This window comes from Chionomys nivalis, chromosome 19, assembly GCF_950005125.1.
Source record: "Chionomys nivalis chromosome 19, mChiNiv1.1, whole genome shotgun sequence".
NCBI classification, from domain to species: Eukaryota; Metazoa; Chordata; class Mammalia; order Rodentia; family Cricetidae; genus Chionomys; species Chionomys nivalis.
In genome coordinates, this window is record NC_080104.1 from 52,496,030 (window position 1) to 52,514,078 (window position 18,049).

At 39.8% G+C, this 18,049-nt stretch overlaps 1 protein-coding gene across 1 annotated transcript in view; it reads left to right on the forward strand.

Moving 5' to 3' along the window:
* Pcdh15 (protocadherin related 15) overlaps window positions 1–18,049 on the forward strand; it is a 1,187,935-nt gene that overhangs the window by 855,037 nt on the left and 314,849 nt on the right. Inside the window, exons 9-11 of the mRNA XM_057794363.1 lie at window positions 289–408; window positions 11,348–11,458; window positions 16,952–17,122. Of these exons, the coding sequence (XP_057650346.1) occupies window positions 289–408; window positions 11,348–11,458; window positions 16,952–17,122 (402 nt within the window). The remainder of the gene's footprint in view (window positions 1–288; window positions 409–11,347; window positions 11,459–16,951; window positions 17,123–18,049) is intronic.

Here is an 18,049-nt window from a genome sequence, read left to right on the forward strand (position 1 = left end):
TTCTCCACAGGTGCTGAGATGCTAATGGATGCAAAAAAGTCCAAGTGTGATTTCAACTTTCTGTCTCTCTATCCCATCACTTTTCTGATGTTGCAAACTTGACACACTTAAGGTCTCTTGTGTGAGGACTGCACAGATTTACCTATTTATTCTTAGTACTACAAGTCTGTGGTTTGAGCAGCTGAATTCTCTCATCCTCTGTGTAATACAGAGATGGCTTTTAAGCTGGAAGATTTGTACAGATGATCAAAGGAGAATAGACCGTGTTTTATTCTTTTCTCTTTTCAGCTCACTCCAGTTGGCACCACAATATTCACGGGGTTTTCAGGAGACAATGGAGCTACAGACATCGATGATGGCCCAAATGGACAGATAGAGTATGTCATTCAGTACAACCCAGAAGATCCGGTAGGTTCTCATTTTCTGTTTGTGGGCAGGCTTGTCATGGGGAGTTCTTTCAGCTGATACAGTTATTAAGTTATCCCTGAGTTGCCCTATTCTTAATATTGATGAATATTTTATAAAACTTGTTTTGATGCCGGGCAGTGGTGGTGCACGCCTTTAATCCCAGCACTCGGGATGCAGAGGCAGGCGGATCTCTGTGAGTTCGAGACCAGCCTGGTCTACAAGAGCTAGTTCCAGGATAGGCTCCAAAACCACAGAGAAACCCTGTCTCGAAAAACAAAAAAAAAAACAAAAAAAAAAGATAAAGATTATTTAAAAAAAAAACTTGTTTTGAAAATAAATATAATGCACCATTTTTTTTTACTAAATTTCCATTACACTGAACTCCAGAACATTCTAAATGAACCACCGGTGACAGCACAGAACAACACAGACCAAATGGGGCCCAGCTTAGAAGGCATGCAGATAATTTTGCTGCTGCCATCGTACCTGGCAAACACAAGTAGTGTTTCTGGTATAGAATGGCCCTAATGCCCTTTTGTACTACTATGGACCCTATGAAGAACAAGGCACAACTTCTAGCAATGGCCTCTGTGGTTTGTGGGTAGGTTTAGTTTGTTTGTTTTAGACCAGAGGATATGTGTGTTGGTTTTCTAATAGTTTAAGTCATGAAATGATTTTTTTCTAGTGACTTGTGCATAATGTCAGAAATCTTAACTGAAAAGGCCAGGAAAACACAGCATACAGAATCAACAAAGCAGGGCTCACATGGGCTCATGGAGATTGAAGTGGCAAGCATGCGGCTGTGTGGGGCTGTGCTAGGTCCACTACATTTATGTTATGGTTGTTGGTTTGGAGTTTGGGTTGTCTCCTGACAGTGGAAGTGGGTGTGTCTCTGAATCTTCTGTCTGCTTTTGGGGTTCTTTTCCTCCGATTGGATTACCTTGTTCAGTGTCCATAGGATAGTTTTTGCCTTCTTTGATTGTATCTTGTTTAGTTATGTTTCGTTGTTGTTTCTTAGAGGCATGCTCTTTCCTGAAGGGGAACAGAGACAGTGAATCTGGGGGACTGCCGTCAGTGTATATTGTATGAGAGAAGGATCTATTTCCAATGAAAAGAAAAGAAGAGGGAAAAGCAAGAAAGGAAAGAGAAACCCAACCAGAGTACTTCTTCATAACTCCCAAGGCAGCTTCTGGATTATTCTAGGTTTTCCTAAACAGAGTAAAAGCTCATGTGAATTTTCTGATGTTACACTTCTCCTTCCTAATCATATTAAAAATATAAAACAAAGCACAGTTAATGTCACATCCCCATTGCCAGACCTTCACTCCTTCCATAGCTTTGTGCAAATAAGAAGAAACAAGAATAAGTCTTTGGGCTTGCAGAGTGCAGACGCAATTTTAGGTCCGACTGTCATTGATATGGAAATTAAATGAATGACACACACTGGGTATACACATGTTTGCATTTTTAAAAAATGTTTAAGTGTTTTGAAATTAAAATATAATGCACAATTTCTCCTTCCCCTTTTTCTCTCCCATCCCACCCATTTCTCTATCCTGTTCTCTCTCAAATTCATGCCCCCTTTATAATTCTTGTTACACATAGCTGCACACACACACACACATATATTTATATTTCTAACTATAATTACATTCTGCTTAGTCCTTCAGTCTGTATAATGTTACTTTCACATATATGACTTCAGAGCTGACCAGTTGGTACTGGATAACTATTTGGGGATGTCTTCCCTGAGGGCTTTCTTCTCTCAGGTCAGGTAGTTCAGGAGAGAAAACCAGGTCCAGAGTTGAAAGTAACTTCCTGACATTTCAGAATACAAATGTTCATTTCAGAGGCGTGGGCTTTTCACTGTGTGCTAATAAGGTGGCTGTTGATGATCTGTTTTGAAAGCTAAATACAATTTTAAAAAAATCTTAGGAAGATAATAAGGTCAAGGGAACGCTTCAAAAATGTGGAGTTTGTCCTTAAAAGGAACCTCTGAACAGGTGTGTAGCACAGGGCACGAAGCGAAGCGATGAGAACGAGAGGGGTACCGGGCAGTGATGGGTGCTGTGAAGCGTTGCGTGAGAAATGGCATAAGGAGCATGAACCTGAGCGGTCAAGGGTGGGAACAACTCCTTCCCTTCAGTGGTAGGAAGACCAGTGACCACATGCACATGGCTTTTCCAAGCCATTTGCGGTTTTCTTCTGTGGGTTTTCCTAAGTAACTCCGTATGCATAGCTCTCACCCAGCTTAACCGTCTTTCCTTAGTCTTTGTTATCAGCTGTACAAACGGAACACAGAAAGCAATAAAGAGCCAACCTATGAATTTTAAAGAAATATTTATTACACTGAAAAAAAATCCAAGGTTTAGTTGCATCTTGAGACAGCTGTGAGTTACCTAGAAGCTGACCTTCGGAAGTTCTGTGAGGCCGAGTCCTTTCCTCACAGTGAAAATCTCCACTTTGACTGCTTTGCCTTTCAGGGATTAGCTGTTCTGCTACTATGATCAATTATGTGTCTCTTACAACCTCCAGATGGATAAGCTACAGAGTTCAAAATTACAAGGAAATGTGAATTTTACCATTGACAGCACTACTGTCAGTAACTGCAGAAGGTGCCTGGTTTGAGATCTGGTTCATTGGGGCAAATTATTAAGATATTGTGGAAACTTTGAACTTCTGAACTTGATATACTGTGTTAACCAGGGTATGTGTATTTGTGCATGTGTATGTGCGTGTATGTCTACATAGGCACAAGTGTTCCATGGTGCTCATGTGGATATCAGGAGGGAAACTTGGGTGTGGAGCCTCACTTCCTACCATGTCTAAGGCAATTTCTCCTATCACCGTTGTGTACATCAGGAAGCTAGTCCAACAGCTTCCAGTCATTCTGTCTCTCCCAGCTCGCTGTGGGCACATGAGGGTTAGAAGCCTGTGTTGCTGCATCTGACTTACCACAGGTTCTGGGGATTTGAACTCACACCTTCACACTTTTACCCATGCATTTTAATCACTGAGCCATCTCCCAGGATGCCCAGGGCACACTGTAGGGAACCTACCTTTCAGCATCCTAGACATTTAGGGTTGACATCAGCTCCAGTGTATTGTGTTGTGTATCCGTGACAGAGGTGCCTGGTGGTTTTATTTCCTGGTGCTGTGACTCCTATAGCAATTAATAAATACCATAAAAACATTCTACTTATTTCTAATGTCCAAACATTTATAATTTTAAACTAGTCTCATGTTATACAGCAAGGATAAAAAAAAGAAAAGACAAATTGACTTGTTTTCTTTCACTTGGTGTCTCAAGTCAGACTTTTAATCCTTGAGTCAGATCTTTGTAAAATGGAAATGAATCCAACTCACACTCTCACAGATTTGTCTACACAGCCTCTTAAGCCATTTTGAGCCAAAGTGGAAATATTATGAAACTTCAGAGCAATAAATGTTTTTGTTGTTGTTGTTGCTGTTGACCTTCTTGAGAAATGTGTGAGTTTCAATATGACAGCATCTTCTGATGTTGGGTGAACCACTCCTACCTCTGAGGCACTGACCATGCATGCATAGTCCATCGCTTCCCATCTTAGGTCAACTTCTCTCTTCATCCTGTGCATCAGCACAGTGTAATGGCGTCACACAAGTCTTTTAACCACATACATCACTCCTACTGGTGCTTCTGATAAGAGTAAGAGGAGTGGGCACATACTTAGTTATGTTTCCAGCATGTGCTGTGTTATTTTCCTATAAATATACTTTCAGGGTTTTTTTTTCTCATTTAATTTCAGTGCTTAATGACATGAAGTTTGCATTTCAGATATTCCTTTAGAGTTAACTTCTTTTAGGATGATTGTTCATCATGGGTGTATATCATTCCTAAATTAAATCAGCCATTGTCTCTTTAACACTCTGGCTTCTCTGACTTTCCTGAAACTCTTTCTCCTCTGAGGCTCTTGTTACAGGAATGCCAGACATTTTGATGGCGTTCCACGGGTCCATGGCTCTGTTCATTCACTTTCTATGTATTTTCCTCTTTTGTTTACAAACTATATCATCCATTGACCTATGTTCAAGGCCACTACACTTTTACACAATTCCAACCTGTTGTTACCCAGTTTCTATGATCTGTTTTTATATTTAAAAATCAATTTGGGAATTGTATTCTTTGTGTCAAATTGCTCTATATTTCATGGGTCTTAATTCTTTTCAAACAATACAAAGAATATTTTCCAATTTTTATTTGTTGTGGGCATTTTATGTGTTTAGCACAGTAACTGTAATAATAGACAATTTATATAATTGAATAAATAATTGTGTGATTAATATAACACTATTTATTTGAGTCTCCCTTTTCAAAAGGCTAGCATTTCCTTCTCAGTCATGTCAGGTTGCTATAGAGTCCATCCTGAGCATGGTGAGTCTTACACTGGAGAGAGACCCTTGATTCTACTCATGTTATCTGAACTCCAGACGCAAGTTTGCTGTTGAGCACATCTCTCATTCCTTTCAGTGTGTCCTCTTCTTAGTTGTTCTGCTGGTAGGGAGCTTCGTGAAACTGGGGTTTAGAGTCAACTCTCAATTTCTCCTTCTCTCTCTAGATTCTTTCTGGTATTTCCTTCCTCACCCTCATCAAATTTGTGGTCTTGAAATTTGTACCTCAATATTTTAGTTGATGAATATTTGAGGATCTCCATCAGACTTGAAGAGTCTCAGTATAATGCTGATGTCAGCCTTTCCTAACACAATTACAAAATGAGAAAACATACCCCATCTCCTTTCTCTCTCTGTCTCTCTCTGTCTCTCTCTGTCTCTCTCTCTGTCTCTCTCTCTCTCTCTCTCTCTCACACACACACACACACACATTTAGAATATTCTGACTTTGTTTCTCTCACCAGTTAATGGAGATGTATATGTTTATGGGGCCACACAGGAGTCATGTTTTTAGTAAATGAGTACTATCCCTTGTGTTTGCTTTTGGACCACCCTGGTTTTCCTAAAAGATAGTGTGATAGCAGCAATGACTGCATCTTTTAAAAGTTGAACAACTGGAGCAGTTGAGCATCCCTTCAGCCTGTGCAGTTCCACTGCGGATCTGCACTGACAGACTGTAAGCTGCTGGGTCACCAGTGGCATTGCAGTTAGAGACTTTAAATCTTCAAATCTGTCCTGGACTATGCCTTCTGGTAGAAATAAACTTAGTAAAGAAATTGGACTCTGAGATGTCAGTAGGCATAACTAAGAAGGTCCATGAGAGCCCATAATAAAGGATAACAAACGCTTATTGGGAACACTTGCAGTAAGAAAGCTCTGTGAGCACTGGGAGCTGCCAACCAAACCCCAATTACCAACCAAACCAAAGGGGAAAAGAGTTGAGCATGCTTCCTTCCTGTGCTTATAGTACATCAGACCACATCCTAATGGGCTGGTCTCTAAAAGGGTATTGGCTGAATGAATTCCCACAACAGATGATCATTTGCTACTTTTTATATACAAGAAAAAGGCGTGGTGGCGCACGCCTTTAATCCCAGCACTCGGGAGGCAGAGGCAGGCGGATCTCTGTGAGTTCGAGACCAGCCTGGTCTACAAGAGCTAGTTCCAGGACAGGCTCCAAAACCACAGAGAAACCCTGTCTCGAAAAACCAAAAAAAAAAAAAAAAAAAAAAGAAAAAGGATGCTGATGCTTTCGGTAGAAGAAGATGCTATGAGGATACTACCATTCCATGATGTAGCCAGCAGTCAGCAGAGTAAGAATTCAGTGTTCTGGCCGAATCATTATGTTCAAGAATAAACACATGTGTTTATGGTTGACTAGATTAGCTATACTCATCAAGTCTCAGATGAGTCTGAGTCACATCATGCGTTTCCAGTCTAGTAGCATATGGTCTCGAAAATTGTGGCCTCAGACAGCACACTTTGATTTTCCTCCATGTGTGTCTTCCAGTGCCTCTTCTCAGCTCAACTGAGCCTCTGCTGAGGTTTCTCCAAGACTGCAATCACAGGACTAGTGAGAATAATTTTGGTATGGAGTCTTCACTCAGAATATCTTATTTCCAAGGAAACTGAATCTCCTTCAGTACTTTTTGCTACTCTTTGATTATTTTTTATTTCAACTTTGCCATTTAAAAATATTTGAACTCTTCTGTTTTCTTCTATACCTTCTTTCTTCTTATAATGTTTTAAATTTTTAACTAAAATATTTTAAAATCATTTCCCCATTCCATTTCTCCATTCAATTATCTGTGAGTGTAAGGGTGAGATTCCGAATACAGGTAGCAATTATGCTGGTCTAATAGAGCAATGCCAGTAGGATCTCCTCTGAGGTCCGGTAGACCCAGGTAGTGGGTTAGGTTTCTAATACCAGGCATGATTTCCCTCCTATTGTGTGAGTCTTAAACCCATTAGACAGCTGTTGCTTACCACCAACATATGATGGCTACTATGGTACCTTTAGGAATATCTTTTTTATGAGACAGTGTAATTGATTAGTATCCATTCCTCCTTTAAAAGGGCAAATTTTATTGTCTGCTTAAATTCTAGTCAGTCCCTCTTGACTGGCTAGAGACCAGCGAATCATGTTAAGCCTTCTTATTTTCTCCTTGGAGAATTTGGTCAGGAAGAATTCTCAGCGGTGGCACAACCTAGAGATTGATAGCAGCTGAAGGCATGCAGTGGTCGGTTGGTAGAGATTTCTGTCCCACCAGGTCCTGCAGTCATTCGGTCCCAAAGAAATACACAGAGGTCTACATATAATCATAAACTGCTTGGCCTATTAGCTCAGGCTTCTTATTAATTAATTCTTACGTCTTAAGTTTTGTCTGTTAGCCACGTGGCTTGGTTTCTTTCATCAGTGAGGTGTTCTCACCTGTGTCCCCTAGGTCTCGGTGATGACTGAAGGCTGAGCTTTTCCCTTCCCAGAATTCTCCTGTTCTCATGCCCCCTGCCTCTACTTCCTGCCTAGCTACTGGCCATTCAGCATTTTATTAAAAATAATACAAAGGACAGAATAAAAGGCCATTGTCGCACAGCAGTGGCCTGTCTTATTAAGAGATGTGGGAAAGAGTGAATGCAGGCTGAGTAGGAACCAGTTGATAATGTCCATTGGGACTCAATGATAAAGTCAGCTATACTCAAAGTGAGCAAATGGGGAAAGCTGAAAGAATCATATGGACGAGAGGAGAAGAAGACGGAAACAGGAAAGGGGATGACATTGAGGTGTGTAGAGAGATTTCAAAACATTTGTGAGTTTTGTGAGAAAAAGCTTCGGAGAGACAGACTATTGACTGCCTTCCACAGCACTTGAATTACTGGTCCTCCTAGGCACACCTGCGCTCAGCGGCTCTCGAGGGGACCTATGTGCATGTGTGTGACCCTGCCTTTGTAAAGGTGTTCCTTCTGTATTTTTAACATAAATACAAATGGAGATAGAACAATATTTCTAAATATTGCACAGGTGTGAGATCTGTACATAATCTATTATTTATCTTTAGAATGGATGAATGGCCAGAGTTCTAATCAGGGGACGGAGGAATGTTAGCTACTTCCTGCTTCCAGAGCATCTGTCTCTATGAAGATACCAGCTCAGCTGCCATGACATCTAAGTTCATGGGGTTGGGTCAGCCCTAGGACTAGAGTTTCCAGAATAGCAGTAGCCTTCTCCCTCCCTTGTTGCGGGGGTGTGTACACGGGAATAGCAGTAGCCTTCTCCCTCCCTTGTCGCGGGGGTGTGTGTACACGGGCTGGGGATTCTACCTGTCCTTCCTGCCACCTTGGTATCTGCCTAGAGTGCTGACATAATTGTCTGACCTGTCGTAAATGGAGGATGACCTCTTGTCTGATAACTGTGAAGTTACTGCATTTCCAGGTACTTGTGCGTGCTCCTCTGTGAACGCTGGGCAGATGTTTTGAACCAGGAGGAAATAATAGATTTTTTCAGCAGCAAGCTTTTCTTCTTTAATACAGAGTGGGAGTTAAACATTGAAGTTTCCAACACTCAGAAAAGAAACATCTTTTGTGCTTACAAGGAAGTCTCCAAAGCAGCCAGAGAGGCAGTGGCTTTGCCTCACAAATATAATACTGCTTTGGATCAGGTGTTGTTTTGTCCCCAAAATTCTTTGTGGGCCAACCTCTGAGCAAAGTGCCATGGGGGTCATGACTGTCACTTCCATGTTCACTGTTTCTCAAGTAAATTCTTATCCATGTCTATCAGCATTGAATGAGTCACATGAAGTTCCATAACACTCAGGTTGGTTGATACCAGAAACTGAGGTGTGATGTCCACCTCTTCTGTCTTCCTCAGGCATGGGAAGCTGGATATCTGTGCCCAGTTCCCTCACAGCCCATTTGTAACAATTCAAACAAACAGTGTCCGTTTACAAAATCTCACTAATTGTGACATCTATTTAGAGCTGATTTAGTCAAATATACTTCTACATGGAAGGAAAAAGAAGAAAGAATGTCCCGAATATACAGCCTATATTTTGTTTCTGAAACTTTTATTAGAATTCAGAAATTTAAAAAACATTTATACTCAAAAACTACTTGTTTAATTGAACAATTATTGACCTCAGTATAAAAGTGTCCTGGCCACTCAAACCTAGCTTGATTATAAAGCATATACTTTCCCTTTTGTTTTTTGAGATGGAAAAATTTATAAAACAAATAAAAAGGAAATATATTGTATATGTGATAGAGCTATAGGAATTAAATTCAATTGAAAAGTCCTTTTCATAGTAATAACATGGCTACTAACATCATTGTAATAAGTCTACAAAATTTTAATAAAACTGTTAGTAACGATATTTGGGGGAAATTACATATATTATTTGGTTACATTGATAGAAGGGTTGCTATTCCAGTCTTGGGCCATGAAGAATCTGTGAGATAAGCAAAAAACCAAATCTTTTGTTTGTGAAGAACAATAGTATATCATCACATCAAATTCTTAATCTGAAATAAGAAGACAAAGAGTAAGGTATCAGAAACTTAACTATGCAGAGAAACAAATTGCTTAGACAATTTTTAAAAAGCAGGGAGCCACAGTCCACATGGAAAGATCTGCAGACCACAATACACAGGCAGAAACAGAAATCAGCAAAGAACATGAGGCTTCTAGTTGTGGAAGTTAGAAACCAGAGATAAAGATGTCCAACCCAAAATATGATTCATTGTCTCTCAAAGGTGGAGCAAACATCTGGACATGTCTAAAACCTCACAGACAAAACCTGGACTCCACATTTTACTCTCCTCGGACTTTGTTAGCATGTTAGCAACTTCTAAATAGTTTCAGTAGTTCAGTAATGCTCACTAATTGACTGTGGAGGTTCGGGTCTCATCTGACAACGTCCAAAAACAGGAGAGGGAATTTGTTCCTTTATTACTTTTTCTAATTAAGAGAAAGTCTTCTGCTTTGCCCAGGATTGAGTGGCATATAAAAACAAACAAACAAAAATCATCGTTTAAAAAAAAATGGCATTACCATGGTTTGATTGTATTAGTCAATCTACTTACAGCCTCACCTTCCTAGCACAAAGAAGTGGAAAAGCTAAGCTTTGAATTCTGAGTCCATGGATGAGAAAGCTTTTAGGTCAAGCATCTGACGTGTGTGTGTGTGTGTGTGTGTGTGTATGCGTGCGTGCACGTGTGCGGATGTTTAGTCTTCTAAAATTCTTATGGGTTTCCTGGGTCCTGATAGGCTGACTCTCCTTGCAGAAGCTGGTACATTAATCTGTATGGAAGAAACTGCTCAATACAGAGTCACAAAACAAGTTTCTGATAATCAGTTGCAGAGATGGAAATAGAGGGAACTGATACAGTTCCTGAGGTCATCATCAACCCTTCTCCACAGTGGCAAGCAAATGAGAGCCACAGAAGGCTTTTAAGGCTAAGACCCTAATCTGAGAAGTTCTCCTCTCCTGAATGAACTTAACTGTGAGGGATGATGAACAGAGCAGGAATCCCGAACATTATTGGAAGTGTCCTTCTCCCTGTATGTTTCTGCTGGGAGAAGTTCAGGGCACAGGCAGGCTGCAAAGTCTAGCACATTAACCCACATCCAAGATTATTTTATTTCAATTGTTTCATAATTATGTTTTTTATGTATTTGTTTTGTGTGTGTATGAGAATCAGAAGACAGCCTAAGTTCTCTTTTTTCAGCATCTGATGTCCAGGCATTAAATCAGGTCCTGAGTCTTGGCTTGGCAGCAGGAACCCTTACCCTCTGAGTCATCTCCTTGATCTTTTTCTTTAAATCTATTTTTGTTGCATTGATAGTGTGTGCATACATGTGTACATGCATGTATGGGATCACACATGTGTGCATGCATGCATGTGAGTGTGTGTGTTTGTGTGTGTGTGTGTGTGAGAGAGAGAGAGAGAGATACTTGAGGAAATCAGTTCTCTTCTTCTATCATGTGAATCATGTGAGTTCAAATGATCCGTCTCTGGTCCCCAGGTGTGGCTACCAGCATTTCCCTGCTGAGGCATCTCGCTGGCTCCCATATTAGTTTATAATAGTACACCCTCTTTTAAAAGAAAAAAATCCTAAGAATACAAAGTAAATACTAGTGTTGAAAGGTGAAATTCAGTAGAAATTATAAATTGGAAATGTTTGAACTCTTTTGTGCAAAACCAAATGGCAAAGATAATTAAAGACAATAAGGTAAATTTTTCTCATACGAATAGACTTGGCTAAGAACCAGTCTAGGGTGGATGAATGTATCAAATAACACATGAAAAACTATGAAAACTCATCATATCCGAAGGACCCTGAGGAAACTTGTTGATAGCCCTCAATCACTTTGATAAGTAAGAATGTTAACACTCATGCTTTCTTCTCAAACTTTATACCTGCCAACTCTAATGTTGGAGGGGAGTTAACCATAATAGCAGCCTACACCGTTCATATACTCAACTGGTCTGAAGTGTGTCTATTTAACATTTGCAGACGTCCAACGACACCTTTGAAATCCCACTCATGCTAACCGGAAATGTGGTGCTGAGGAAGCGACTCAACTATGAGGACAAGACTCGCTACTACGTCATCATCCAAGCTAACGTGAGTGCTGGGCTGCTCTTGTTCTCGTGCTTCCAGAGCAAAGTGAGCCTCTGCACAGGCGTGGTGACTTCCTGAGGTCTGAGTGGGATTAAGTCGTCGCACCCTTGCGCTTGGAGGGTCTATTCTATAGACAGATGGAGGAAGGGGTTGGGTACTGTTTCTCTTCACTCTTTTCTCCATCTAAGTCACCCTCTGATGTGCTAACCACACTACAAAAGCTCATCTCTGCCCATGCTGAGGTATTTCTTCAGATACCATACACAACTAGCTACAATTCTGTCACCCTGAAGCATGTTACAAAAGGTATCTTTTTTTCTGAATTCTACCCCAGAAATTTATAATTAAAATCTGACGGTAGGACTGAGAGGCTGGATCAGTGATTAAGAGAGTCTGGACCTCAGCAGCTGTGTCAAGCAGCTCACAAACTTCTGCTCTTTGGTTACCAGTGGCAGCAACAACTGCATATCAGAGGAGGTATATAAATTTTCTTCAATTCATGGGTATGTAAAGTCACTTCTGCAACCTCAGTGGCTTCTGCTTCCTGTTTATATGTGTGATGTGTCTTAACTTAAACCCCACTAATTTTGCCTTGCCAGTTTCTAGAGTGTCTTGAGGTAAAATAGTAGGATGAATGCTTCAAAGAAAAGTGTATTTATGGATATCCAGACAGATGGAACTGTAATACAGTATTTTTCCACCTATTGGTATGAATAAAAGTCATGAGCACTATGTGACTGTGTCAAAAGAACAACTAAAACAAACAAAAAAAAACTTCAAGAATAATTAAAGACCCACTACTAAAATAATTTAAATGAAGACAACGTTCCTGCCGTTTGTATTTTTAGATTAATCCTGGGCTTAAGTTTTAAGATCTCTGCTAGAGCTGCTCCATCCTTGCTTGGTTAGAAGCATCCATAGCTTCCACTTCAGTTGCAGGGAACTGATTGTGGCGACATTCTCAGGGCTGCTCTGGCAAGGCTGCATTTTCTGCTGCAGTAGATATCTGGTAGTGAGGGCACAGTATTGAATACGTGTGTCTGTAAATGGGGCTCTGGGGTGTCCCCAGGCAATTGTGGAGCTACTTTCGTAGTGAATGTAAATGCTAGATATTTATTCCAGAAATCACATGGCATGGCTTCAAAAATAAAATAAGCATTTCTACATCAAATTTATTTTAGTCAAGTTCATATAATTTTATAATTTCATATCATTTGCTAAAATCTTCTTACCCATGGCTCCATCTCATAAAATCCTACTTATTCAATATATTGCTAAAGAGAATAGGAGTACTAAATGCAAAAAGGTAGCATTTTGACAAGTTCAGTTGAAGAAGTCCAAGGAATCAAACAGTTCACAAGAAGTATTTTCATTTGGAATGGAGAAAGTAAAGTATCGCATATTGTCTAACATCCAGCATGTTAAAATCTTAAAATCACAGGTCAATGTGATTAACACAGCTATAGTTAAGAAATGGAGTGGGGGTGATAATGAGCTGTACCTGAGCTCCTTGTCAGAGGTAATTTTGCTTGAGAATGTACTAGGCACATGTCTTGTTTTGGAAAAACAAAGCTTGTTTTTCATCATGATATATGGTGATAATTTTGTTCAGAAGCTGAGTAAGCGTGGAACCTGAGAGGCATAGTGCCACCATGTGGGATAAGAGTATTGAAACCCTCTGTGAAGTTTCCTAAGAACTTGGGAGTCGGTTTGTGTGATCTCCTACAAGCACTGACAGAAAGTGCAATCACACCAACCCTACTCTAGTCAATGGTTAGGATGAGCTTTTGATGTTATTCATCTGTTTCTCCATAAGTTTTTGTTGAGATGGCAGGTTATGGAATCTTGGCCTGTCTGTAAACAGGAGAATTAATGAGAATACAAAGGCTGGGGAAGGTCAGCTTTTCAAATTACATCCGGTTTCCAGAGAGTGTATGGACCTGGTCCCCAGGCTGGGATTTGGAGCTATGAGTACACTCCTTCTCTTAGGCACAGCCATTACTCACATTTCTTTATCTTGTCCAAGGTTGTTTTGTTTTTTACCTTCATTCTGGTCTTTGTTAGTTCATGATAAGATTTTTTTGTCTTTGATGTATAATCCTGTATTGAAAACACATGCACAATTTTTTCCCACATTTTAGTTAATGATAACTTAAAATACGTACACTGAGTGGAACATAAAATCTGTTGAATGATTCAGTTGTTTTGAAAAAGAGAAACAAACTGATTTTCTTTAAGGTAATTTATGTCGACTTTAAGGTAGAAATGCAATAAAGTAAAGTTTTACCTGTGTTAGCAGTCAGAAAGGTGCTTGGTCCTGCCAACAGTTCCGTCATGGTCAAAAGCTAGACATGCTGTAAGGGAGGTCTGATGTATCACAAATCAACACCTCTAACCAGAAGCTACATGTGAATCAGGAAGGAAACAGACACTGGAATACCTCGAGGTTGAGCAGACCGAATGAACCAGCTCCCCTGCTTCCCTGCTCCATACCTCACCCCAGTGTCTGCCTCAAGTCCCATGGAACTCTTTTAACAACTCAGTGCTTCCCCATTTCTGAGGACCCACGTCTGTTAACAGAAGCTCTTTTGTCTTTCTCTTAAGCTCTTACCTATAATTCTATAATAAAGTTTCCTTTTGAAACTCACTTGCCCTCTGAATTTCATTCTTTGAGTTCATGAGATAAGAACCCAGAGACTCTAGGCCTATGCTGGCTTTGATAGTGGATGGTTTTCCTGCATCCTACTCCCTTGATCTATAGTCCAACCTATGTCAGATACACTCCATCACGCTCACCATACAATGGGTACCTTATGCAACAGAAATTTATTTTATCTGGAGTTTGGAGTCTAAAACTCCAGATGAGAATTGGCCAGGGCTTGTTTCAGGGGTGGGGAGGTCTCTTTCTTGATTACAGACAGCTGTTTCCTGGTTGTGCCCTCCCATTGCCTTCCCTTAGTCTTCCTCTGGACTGGAGGTCTCTAGTTCCTCCTATCTGTGTACACTTTCTGCTCCTACAGTGCCAGAGTCTATCCTGTGACAGCAGTTACCCTTGACCACCCACTTATATAGCTTCACTGTGATAAGAACTGCCTCATACAAATTTGGATGACACATGATTCTGGTTGTAGAGTAGCAGTTAAACTCAGAAAAATGTTTTAAAGCACCATTTCTGTCCATAGTAATTACAGAATTACAGTTTTCTTTTTTTTTTTTTTTTTTTTTTTTTTTTTTTTTTTTTTTTTTTTTTGGTTTTTCGAGACAGGGTTTCTCTGTGGTTTTGGAGCCTGTCCTGGAACTCCCTTTGTAGACCAGGCTGGTCTCGAACTCACAGAGATCCGCCTGCCTCTGCCTCCTGAGTGCTGGGATTAAAGGCCTGCGCCACCAATGCCCGGCTAATTACAGTTTTCTAAGTTAATTAAATATCCCAATTTAAAATAAAATTTGCAAACATCTAATTTTTAAGGAAGAAAAGAGCAGTCAAGGGTCTAAATTAAGACATATAATGAATGAGCTTTTCTTTTTTAGTTGCGTTGCATCCTCTCCTCCCAGGGAGTGAAGTAAACGTACTGAAATTAGGTAGAATGTATGCAGAGACTTCTTCCCTTCTCATCACTCACAGCTGACAGTGTTGTTTTCCCCAGTTACTTGTGCCATGCTACCGGCGGGCCAGATCTGGATGGAAGAATGGGGCGTACAGATGTGGCTCTCCAGGATAGCTCAAAAAGGGATCATGCCACCACCACCATCATCAGTGGCTACCGCAGGAGGAACTACTTCATCCAATATTTCTTCCTTGCGTGACCCTGACAAACATTCTTTCAATAAACTGTAGATTTCTAATGACACCATTTCTCATCCCTTATGTGGGGAGAATATCGGACAAATGCAACCTTAACTACGCAAAGAAAATCATCTTATTAATGAATACACCCTTGGCATACTGTGACAAAAGGGGGACTTTACCTCTGCAGGATTTTTACCCAAATCCCATAATTTACATTTAAAGACATTGTACAAAATATATGATGTTGGTATTGAATGCTGCCAAGATCAACAAAAACCTGAGAACTTGTTAAGAAATGTTATGACCAAACGCAGAGCCTCCTGGTGGATATATTAACAGAAAATGATATAATGTAGCCACTGGAGAAAATGCATAAACTTGGATATTGCCTAGTAGAAATGAATTTTCAAAGCAAAATAAAATAGGTTCAGGGTGGTCTATTAAAAGATATTGATACAGCAAAAGAGAAAAAAGTCTGGATCGCAAGGACTAGAGGGCGGTTGGCATGCATGTAGGGTTGAAACATGAAGTTAAAAATCATATATTTAATAATGGTCCTTTTCATGGGAAAAGTAAACCTTTGTATGTTTATGACCTTAAGAAATTTTAGAATTCAGACCAAGTCCTTTAGGAGGTTTTATTCCCATGTTTCCATGGATATTGAGTAGAAAACTCAAATTCCTTAACCATAATATTACAAGTGAATGACTCCTGAGTCATTAAAAGGGAGTAAGCTTAGGTTAGAGCACTATGGGAAAGATTTACATCCTTCAGGAGCAGAAAAGGAATTAAAATGGCAAAGTTCCCAGAGTAAACATTCTAAGAGGAAGGATGGACCTTTGTTTTAGGCCATCTGGATTTTACAAGGCTCAAGCAGATCAGAGACCTAAAGGCAGAGAGACATACCCATAAAGTCCAGACTTGCTGAGCAAACCCAAACCACCAGAGATGTTTCTTTATAGCAAAGTTTTTATACTACTATAACATGTTAGTAAAACAAAGATGCTATTTAGGATATATGGCACTCTGTGCTATTCCCAATAATGAAGAAATCACAGCTCTTGTAACAAAGGAATAGGAGATAATTTATTCTGAGCTATATACAAAAGACCGACTGTGACCTGAAAGCAGCAATTCAGACTTCTCTGATGGCACAATCCACTGTAGGGAAGGTCACATGGACTTTTATATTCACAACAGAATGGTATAAATCAAGGCATTTACCAAGCATATTAGTGGGGAGATCATAGAGTTGTAGGTTGCAGTCAAGTGCAAGATCTCTGCTGTAGACCTCAGATTGTATCTGATACCATTTTAGCTCTAGGTGGGTTGAAGAAAGTAATATACTGTTAGTCTATTTCAAAAGTTTTATGTTATAGTAACAAAGATTTTAGGTCAGACTCAGACATTGATCAGTTACTTTTAAGAAGACTTATAAAGCCGGGCATGGTGGTAAACACCTTTAATACCTTTATTACCAGTACTCCAGAGGCAGAAGCAAAGCAAAGCTCTGTGAGTTTGAGGCCAGCCTGGTATACAAAGCACGTTCCAGGAGACAGAGAAACCCTGCCTCAAAAACACACAGAGGAAGAAAAAGGAGGAGGAGGAGAAGCAGGAAGAAGAAACAAAGAAGAAAGATCTAATAAAACTAAGTTGTACCTGATATTTATGTCATCTAGTTATCTAATTGTTTGTTTTACACACGTCAGGACCGTGCCCAGAATCTGAATGAGAGGCGAACAACCACCACTACACTCACGGTGGACATTCTAGATGGAGATGACCTAGGACCAATGTTTCTGCCCTGTGTCCTTGTGCCAAACACCCGTGACTGCCGTCCACTCACCTACCAAGCTGCCATTCCTGAACTGAGGACTCCGGTAAGTAAGCTCATCTTTTCTACTCTATTTATATCTTTAAACCCATCAGAATCCTGTCAAAATGCTGTGCAGACAGTGGTAGATAATAGCAAAATTTACTTACAAAGAACTGAAGTGTTGTTTTTATGTAACACTATTTTTATATACTATGTAGATAATATCACATTGTGTAATTTTATCCTTTACGAAGTGGAAAGAATCTCAAGGAGCTGCAAGCTCTCTGAGACTAATTTCTAAAAAGTGTTTTCACCAATAAATTAGAAGTGTTCAGTTGCTAACACATTCAGAAATGTTGGAGATACTGCTGGGCTCTCTGGAAGTAGAAGCTAGCAGATCCTGAGTATATATATCCACCCCTTGAAGATATGCTTTAAAGAAGCAGGAAAGCAAAACAAGAAAGTATATTTTCCACATTCAATTCTGAGTTTTAAACATACCAGCGGAACTATACATTTCAGGCATATGAAAGTCATAATCTGGAACATCCTGAGTACCAGATACATATACCCAAGAGGCAAGAGTTTAAGGCAGGCATGTTCCTGGAAATTACATTAAAAACTCAGAAGGACAGGACTGTGTGTTGTCTCTCATGTGCAAAACTTACATGGATGGGTGGGTGGGTAGGTGGATGGATGAATGCATGCATGGATGGGCAAGTAAGTTTACAGATGATTGACTAATTGTTGGATAGATGTATGAATGTGTAATAGATAATATGATGATATATCACAGTAAAAGAAGGGATGTTTGAAAAGAGAAAATAGTCCAGCAGGAAATGAGAGACATCAGAAGAAGGCAACTGGGGATGAATATAATCAAAATTCATAATACATATGAATGCAAATCTCAGAAAGAAGCCAACCATTTTATACAACAAATGCACATTAATAAAAACTAAAAAAATGTTAATGAATTGTAGCATAATAA